General features: G+C 33.6%; 1 protein-coding gene and 1 pseudogene across 1 annotated transcript; one reads left to right on the top strand and one right to left on the bottom strand.

Annotated features, from left to right (window-relative positions):
* The first annotated feature begins 1,168 nt into the window (after positions 1–1,168).
* Positions 1,169–2,814, top strand: LOC25502453 (organic cation/carnitine transporter 3). The gene has a single exon (XM_013589862.3). It carries the CDS (start codon positions 1,187–1,189, stop codon positions 2,765–2,767), a length of 1,581 nt encoding a protein of 526 aa, XP_013445316.1. The 5' UTR covers positions 1,169–1,186; the 3' UTR covers positions 2,768–2,814.
* Positions 2,815–3,156: 342 nt separating this feature from the next.
* On the bottom strand, positions 3,157–4,434 carry LOC25502452 (anaphase-promoting complex subunit 8-like; annotated as a pseudogene).
* Between the last annotated feature and the right edge of the window lie 4,865 nt (positions 4,435–9,299).

Genomic DNA, 9,299 nt, shown 5'->3' with positions numbered 1-9,299 from the left:
ACCAAATTCTTTCAAAGTTGTGAACCACGTACCTGAACCCGTACCACGAGCCGAAGCGAATTGCGAACTGTGTGACCCGCAAAAGTGACTATTCTTGTTTGGCGACTTCTTTTAACAGATTTGGTGGCGCGCGATATTATTACTCATGACGCACTGCACAGTTGTGTGTGAATGGGTGTGGCGAAGCTGAAATGGCTCAATATTTATTAATTTCTTTTAACAGATTTCAGGACCTTTGGTACTTAGTCCGAGATTGGATATGTGTTTTCACTACCAAACCTTTTTGTATTTCTAATCACTTTGTGCAATTCACTAATTCGAAAGGTTGCTTGTTAGGGCGACGTTCTTTTATGCAGCTCATCTTGCTCACTTGTGTTTGGGTCTTGTGAACTGAAAGTAACAATCGTCTTTTCATTCACAAGGAGAATTCGATTGATCAGTTGCTGCTGCATAATGTAAAAATCCATTCTTATTGGTGGATTAAGGCTGCTAATACTAACTTTGTACTAGGTGTTCATCGTTGGTTGTCGTGCCCCTTGTATGTTTGAACATCACTTAGTTCGCTTTTTTTTGTTTTTATTGTGCGATGATTTTGGTGTAAACTTTAGTTGTTTTCTTTAGCACATCTTATGATAGAGAAACTTCTTCTCGTGCCAATATAATTTCATTTCTGCTTGTTAAAATAAAATTTATTTTTAAAAATACATGTGTTTGTTTTTTTGCTTGTTTTTTGTTTTGGAAGAATGATACATGTGTTTGTTAAAATATATGACTCTTTGCCTTGTCATTTGAGATTAGCTCAAAAAAATTCTTGCGTATACACTCCATAGCGGCGCGCTGGGTCAAGAAGGAAGGAAGAACAGCTACGTTGATAATTTTATCCTTGTTTTTATATAACTTTTTGTAGAAATATCTTTATTTATATATGGACATGATAATACTTGTTCGTATAAAATAAAATAATATGCATAGTGGACATGAGGGTCTTTTTTTAGAAAATAAAGTGGACATGAGGGTGTTATTTTATGAAAAATAATTATAAAATTCAATTACTACGTACTAAGAATATCTAGATGATACTATAGTAGTTATGCATGCATATTCCCCATATATATATATATATATATAGTATAGAATAGGTAGTCATTACAACAAGAATTCTATAGAAAAACTACAGACTCTTGATATGGGTGATCCAACTCCTCTTCTGAGCCAACCCAATAACACCAGTGACACAAAAACATCACCAAATAAACACCTTCATTCTCTTGGCTTCACAATAGAAAAGTGCATAGGTGAACTCAATTGGAGTCAATTCTTTCAAGCTCTTCTTATATCCTTTGCTTGGATCTTTGATGCCCAACAAACATTCATCACTGTTTTCACCGATGAAGTTCCATCATGGCACTGCACCGGTGAAAACATTGACATTTTGAATGGCTGCTACTCGACACCATCATTTAATGATGTGTGTAAGTTTCCCAAAGGCTCATGGGCTTGGGATGGGCCACCACAGGCCTCCATCATATCTGAATGGGCCATGCAGTGTGAGAGCTCTATCATCACAGGTCTTCCAGCTTCCATGTTCTTCATGGGTTGCTTAGTTGGTGGGCTTTTCTTGTCCACACTTGCAGACTCTTCATCACTTGGTCGCAAGAACATGCTCTTCTTCTCAACTCTCTTGATGGCTCTTTCCTCATTCTTCACCACCTTTTCTCCCAACATTTGGATCTTCTCATTGCTGAAATTCTTATCTGGATTCGGCCGCGCTACCATCGGCACTTCATCGCTTGTTCTAGCTTCTGAGCTCGTTGGAAAGCGATGGCGAGGTAAGATTAGTGTCATTGGCTTCTTTTGTTTCACTATAGGTTTCTTGTCCCTTCCAGCTATGGCTTATGCAAACAAAACTTCCTCATGGAGAAACCTTTACTTGTGGACATCAATTCCTACAATTTTCTATTGCATGTTGGTGAAAATTTTCGTTCAAGAATCACCTAGATGGCTTCTATTGAAAGGAAAAGAAGAAGAAGCAATAGCTACACTAAAATACATCACTTCAATCACTCAAAGTAACCTAAATTTATCCATCAACAACATGTCTTCACATGAGGAAGAAAATAATTTAAATGTTGATTTGTTTTATGCCCTCAAACTTTTGTTGCAAAAGAAATGGTCCTCAAGGAGACTATTATTGATTATGGCATTAGGTTTTGGAATTGGAGTTGTCTATTATGGTATGCCACTAGGGCTTGGAAACTTGTCCTTTAATCTTTACCTAAGTGTCACTTTTAATGCCTTAAGTGAGATACCATCTTCATTGGTCACATTTTTCTTCATAGACAAGTTTAAAAGGAGAATTGCATTGTTTGTGTTTTGTATCATAAGTGGTGTTTTAAGTATAATGTCCACTATTGAAGGGGAACTATGGAGCAAGATGCAAATAGGGTTTGAGTTGATATCTTTTTTTAGTGCTTGCACTTCATTTAGTATTTACTTAATATACACAACTGAATTGTTTCCAACTTGTGTGAGGAATTCAGCTTTGTCTATGGCTAGGCTTGCTGTGGTGTTTGGTGGAGCTTTTAGTCCATTGTTGGTGGGTGCTGGTAGAGGAAATAAGTTTCTTTGTTATGGGGTTTTTGGGTTGGCTATTGGTTTTAGTGGAGTATTTGGAGTGTTCTTACCTGAGACAAAAGGGAGAGTACTTTGTGATACAATGGATGAAGAAGAAAACAAAGATAAAATTTCTTGTGAGATATTAGTTTGAGCTTAGCCAAATCCATGAAGTTTTGTGTAAGTTATTCACGTATTTGTCGAGGATACATTGTGTGAAAATATTTAGGTACAGTCAATTAAAAGTTCAATAATATGTTAGAATAACTTAATTAAAAATTTGGCTCATATGTGTAATTAAGCACTCTATTTAAAATAAAATAAAAAAATTAAAACGACGAGCCATCAAAAAGGAAGAGGGAGATGTCAACTAAGTTGGCACACCACCAAAGAAGTTATTGCATTTTGCAGCATTGAAGTATGAGAATGATTCGTAACATTTTCATGTTTGCCAATTGCCACTAGTTCAGCACAAAGTATGGGAATTAATCAAAATCAAAATTGAAGAATGCAACACATAACACAACACTTCATCAAGAGACATTACGGAGGAAAGTGATCAACATCCGACGGAGGAAAATTAGATTGTGACGAACGCATCCCTCTAAGTAAACTTTTTGCTGTCTCCCTCTCCTGAAAGAATGATTTAGATCATTAAATTCTTTGGTATGAACAAATTGATTGAAATTGAGAGTCTAGTTATTATAAAAGAAATAAAAGATAAAAAATTGAAAGTGTAGGTAAATATCTTAGACTCACGGGGCCAGTATAATCAAGAAGACCAGTACAATAAGCCGATGCTTCTTCAAATCTTCTCATCGATTTGTAATAATAATTTGCAAGAAAGAGCAAAGCCTCAACCATGTTAGGTCCATTCCTCTCTTCAGATTCCATCCTCTAAATCTTTTTTATAGTAAAATGCTGCCTCTTCATGGTGTCCCAGCTCTGAATGCAGCTTTCCAAGTTGGTGCATAGCAATTGCTTCGCCGTCGTTACAATTTGATGCCCTTCTGTAACACTTGATCGCCTCATCGAGCATGTGAATCTGGTCATTTTCATAGCATTGAGCCATTGCAATATACAACCGGGAATCATTTGGCTGATAGAAAACAGATTCTTTGAAGTAATGAAGCGCCCAAAAAGGCTTACCCATCATCTCGTAAGCTTGTCCTAGTCCATACCAAGCACGTAATCACGCCGGTCTATATCAACAGCCTGACGATAGGCACCCACCGCAGCACCCGTGTTTTTCATTTCTACGTACTCATGACCCATAATTACTAAAACCAAAAGCTGTGAGTAAATATTCAAATTTTGAAAGAGACTCATTATGCATCCTTAGTTCTTGGTAGAGACCGGCAAGAAAAAAGTCCTTCATCCAATGACTATGGAGATTAAGAGTATTTAAGATATCAACGGAAGTGCATAAGGATTGCAGCTCAGTCCAGGCATTCCAGTTCCAAGGGTAGCTATTTACAGATTCCACAAGAACTGTACGTGCCGAAGTTTTATTGCTTTTCTGTTTCAGTACGAGACCATATAAGTACAAACAAAAGGGATCGATTGTGCCATTCTTGCAAAGTGTAGACAACTCCCTCTCTAACGAAACCAACTCCTGATTCACAACATCACCTTTACCAAGAGGTCCGTCAAGTTCTATCGTCTCTTCCTCTTTTCGCTTTTCTCCCGCCTGTAAGAAGTACAAAGCATGGACAAAAAAGTTATGTACATGAAATTCCAAAAACTAAAAAAACTCGGTTCTTTTAAACTGATATTATGTAAATTAATTTAAAGTGTGAAATGCACTACGTCAGATCAGTTGATTGTTTTAAGGTTAGGTTCTAATGTAGTGAGTGATACAGTATGCGTATGTTCAATGGAATCGGTAAACATAAAACGGGAAAATTGGGCAAATGATGCATGTTTCGGGGTAGGTTGTGTGGAACCGGTGAGGGTGACAGTTTTATCATTGTGAGAAAATTGAATTAAAGGCACTGTATAGTCAGACATAAAACGGCCCAATGTTTGTAACCATTGTACACCAAATACGACATCTGCTCCATGGATTGGTAGAACATAAAAAGGAATTTGAAATATGTTACCTTTCCTTGTGATAGACACATTAGGGCAATTTCCATTGCATTGTATAGACTCGCTGTTACCCACTAGCACCGAAAACATTGAGATCTCCACAATAGGAAAATTGAGAAATTCTGCAATTCGCGGTTGAATTATGTTGTGAGAACGTCCAGAATCAATGAGAATAGTAACTGTTAATTCCCGAATATGGCCTTGGAGATGGAGTGTTCGTGGGGAGAGGGTTCTGCCCAATGCGGCTTTTGAAAGATGGAAGTGAGTGGCTGTGTCATGCAATGTAGTTAAACTTTCATGTGTCATAGTTTCGGAATCCGGAGGGTAGAACAAAGACTTAGCGAAACGGTAAACACCACTTTCAGCAAGCTCGTCTTCCTCCATAACCGAGACATCTGAAACAATGGCATTCGGTGTTGTATCATCAGATGAATTTTGCTCGATCGCAACCAACTGCTCTGCTGCCCTGCATGCATCAAAACGAAACCACACGACACGACGTTTTAGATAGGAAATGATATGTTGAAATGTGTTCGAAATGTTTTATTTATAAACCAGATGCTTCATCAATTGTGAAAGGAGTTATAAATGTTTTTGCCATCCTTACATCTATGTAATATATATATAAACCATTATTTACACTTGAATAGAAGGCAAGCTGACAACAAGCTGCGCCGCTAGACCTTTTCGGATGGCAAAACCAATCCTCGTGAACACATAGATTAGGGTTTGAAGTGGAAGTTACCAATTGGAAGCTGAATAGAGGCATCGATCGCTGAGTTGTTGAAATGCTATGCTAAGTTCGGTTCTGCAACTTTCCTTCGAACTCATTTCTGGAATATTGAAACTATGTTGTGATTAGGGTTTGAAGTTTGAAGTTTTCTCTATTCTACGGTTACAACCGCGTTTTTCTTTTTTAATTACGTATTTTTATTTGAAGGAAATTACGTATTTAAAAAAAAAAATTATCGAAAAAAAAAAATGTTTCAAAAGATTGACTACGCAAGTTTCTATTGAATTTTCTTTCAGAAAAAAGTTTCTAATTGAATTTGTAAAAAAAAAAGCTTCTAATTGAAAACTGCACAAATAAAATTGCTTAATACAAATTGAATTACGTATTTTTATTTTTTATGGAAATTACGTATTTATTGTCGAGGATATGGGTCTGTTCTTCTAAAAAAAGGAAAAAACACAGTTTATTTTTCTATAGAAAATAAAAAAGGTTAAATATGTTTTTGGTGCCAATAAATTTATAATTTTTTCGTTTTAATTCCTCTAACATTTTCCTTCAATTGTTTAGTCCTTATAAAATTTTCAATCACTACTTTTGATCCATGATTTAATTTTTGTATTTTTTAATTAAATTGTGCAGAAATATGTAGAATATTGTAAAAATAATCCCAAAAAATTTAGAATTTGTTGACAAAACATAAATAAAATATTTATTTTTAACCGTTAAAAATATAAAAATTCATATTAAATTCATGTTTTGTAAAAAAAAAAAAAAGGCAACCCGATGCACTAAAACTCCCGCATACACAGGGTCCGGGAAGGGGTCCTATCATTTTTGGATGTTTTGTTAAAAAATTCTAATTCTTTTTTGGACAGATTCTTATAATATTATAAATTTTTCTGAAAAATATAATTCAAAAATATGAATTCTACATATGATTTTATATTAAAAGAGGGACCAAAAGTGAAGATGGAAAATTTTTTAGAGGGACTAAAATGAAAAGTTGACATATTTATAGAGACTAAAAACATATTTGACCCAAATAAAAATAGAAAATTGACTGCACAAGTTTCTGATTGAAATCCTTCAGAAAAAAAAGTATTTTATTGAAAATTGCACAAATAAAATTGCTTAATACAAAAACAAATAAGCACAACAAGGAATATTGAAAAAAAAAAAATGATTTTTTTTATTATATTTTCAGGTGAACTGATCAATCAAAACAAACCAAATCAAATATCATCGGTTAGTTTGATTCGATTTCACTATTAAAAAAGTCCCAAAAACCAATTAGACTTGGGCCCCGTTTGGATAAACAGCTTATATAGATGCTTATAGCATTAGTGCTTATGACATTAGAGCTTATATCATAAGCTCTTATACTTGATAAGCTATTTATGTTTGGATATGTACACTAAAAAGTACTTACATAAATTGAAGTGTTTGGATGTGACATTACATAAGCAATTATCCAAATTTTAAATATTTTTAATTTAACAAAAAAATCAAAGAATTGAACCACAATCATCAAGATTTTTTTTGATAAAATTAATCTAGGCGTAAAAAAACAATATTATAACATATTAATTATAATTATATATATATATATATATATATATATATATATATATATATATATATATATATATATATATATATATATAGTATAATCAATATTTGTCCTTAAAAAAAATATCAATATTCATATAAGATAAAATTAACATTAGAGGTGTAAATAAACATATCATATATATTGATATTAGCGTGCAGTTTGTTACCCAAAAAAGACAAGTTAAATTTATTTTTTTATTCAGTTTCATTTTATTACGTAACAAAAAAAAAAAATCTTCTTAAAAAAAAAAATCTTTGTTACGTTTGTTACTTTAGTAAGATAAGTATATAGTAATTTCGTTACTGATGCACCGCCAAAGATAACTAACATTATAATTAAAATATTCCTTCAAAAAATATTATAATTAAAATATATGTTTTGAAAAAGTGGTTCTAGAGAGAATCGAAGGAGGTTACATAAATTCATAAGCTCCTTGTTAAGCCAGAGGGTAAGCTGAAAATTTAGGCTTATTAAAATATGACATAAGCAGCTTATGAAACTATGATAAGCTATTTTTATTTATTTACCCAAACACCTTTAAAAAGGCTTATGGGAGTAGATAAGCCCACATAAGCTCAAAATAAGCCAATCCAAACGGGGCCTTGTCGGTTTGAATATTTTTTTGACTAATAATCGAACCAAACCGAACAGTTACACCCATACTAGATGAAGTCAATTTTGACTTGTTTTAGTATGGGTAATTTCAAATCCGCTAGACCTGGTGACTTTCATCCCCTCTTCATCAGTTCTAATTGGCATGTTGTGGGTGATTTGATTGATTGTTGTGATAAATGCATTTCATGATCCGAACAACATTAAACGAGCCAACACCACTCTTTTGACGTTAGTCTCCAAATGTGAAGATCCAAGTAACATCATCCGATTCACTTAATTGCACTCTATAATCTAATTTACAAGATCCTCAAAAAGATTCTTTCTCAGCGCCTCATAACTATTCTTCCTCTGTGATCTCTCATCATCAAAGAAACTTTATTCCTAACATTTGCATTTCTCATTCTTTAAGAAGATATCCAGACCATGTCAAACTTGAATGGAAAAGAAAGATTATATGATCCTAAAATTGGATCTTGAAAAGGCTTATGACATTATTGATTAGAATTTCAATGAAGATTCCTTAACCAATCTTCAAATTCCTTCTTGGATATGTCATATTCTCAAGGCTTGCATCTCTTCGCCCACTATATTTGTTAATTAGAATGGTCATTCTACCCCAAGATTTCAATCCTCTAGAGATATTCGACAAGACGATTTTATTTCTCCTTATCTTATCATCCTTTGCATGGAGCAATTAGGTTATATGATTTAAGATGATGTTAATGATGGTTTAATGCCATATTGCTTTTAGTCTGGGGCAAAAGGTTTCTCTCTCCCACATCTTTTTCAATGATGATATTGTTATAAGGGTTGATACTTATACTTCTCAAATAGAAACCATTTAATTTTGCTTGGGTCACTTTTGTACAAACTTGTTGTAGAAATCAATCTTGCCAAATTCAAGGTTTTCTTTTAAAAAAAATGTCTAGTGCAACTTTATTTAGTAATGGTGTAGGCATTGAAACCACCAATGACTTGGGAATCTATCTTGGCGCCTATATGATTCCCCAGAGAATCTCTAAACATGTTTTTTATTTCATGATTTCCCACACGAAAGTGAAGTTAGTTGGGTGGAATACTTTTTCGTTCTCCCCAACTGGGCATATTATTATTTCTTAGTTCGCTCGGATGGAAATTCCAAGTTATATCATCCAAACTTGCTTATCTATTATTATCTTTGATGTTGAAATTTTTTGTCATGATTTTATCTGCGATAACACTCAAGAGAACAAACTTTCCCACTTGGTTTCTTGGGGAAACGATTTAAACTCCTAAGGTCAAAGATTGCGTTGGATTCGAATATCTCAATGGAGATTATATATATGATGAAGTTTTCCATGCTAAATATGCTTGTAAAGGTATTATCCTTCCTTCCATCATTTGTCATTGCAAAGCTATCCCGACTTAGAAAGGGATTGCTAATGATACGACCATTAGGGTTGGTGAAATTCAAAACTATGCTCTCTATATGATTCATTTCAATGAAGATGAATTCAAACATTAGGTTAAAACTTGCTCAAATCTAATCACTAAATTAATAAAAAAAAAAAACTCAAATGAAAAAAAAAAAAAAAAAACTCGGATTATTTTCTTTTTGACTGAAAAAGACCAATAGGTTGTTTTTAACTTAAAAAA

Source organism: Medicago truncatula, chromosome 8 (genome assembly GCF_003473485.1).
Source record: "Medicago truncatula cultivar Jemalong A17 chromosome 8, MtrunA17r5.0-ANR, whole genome shotgun sequence".
NCBI classification, from domain to species: domain Eukaryota; kingdom Viridiplantae; phylum Streptophyta; class Magnoliopsida; order Fabales; family Fabaceae; genus Medicago; species Medicago truncatula.
This window is presented reverse-complemented; position numbering and strand designations above follow the sequence as displayed.

Excerpts from the sequence above, each read along its gene's own strand:
- LOC25502453 (XM_013589862.3), top strand. The coding sequence starts at position 1,187 with ATGGGTGATCCAACTCCTCTTCTGAGCCAACCCAATAACACCAGTGAC.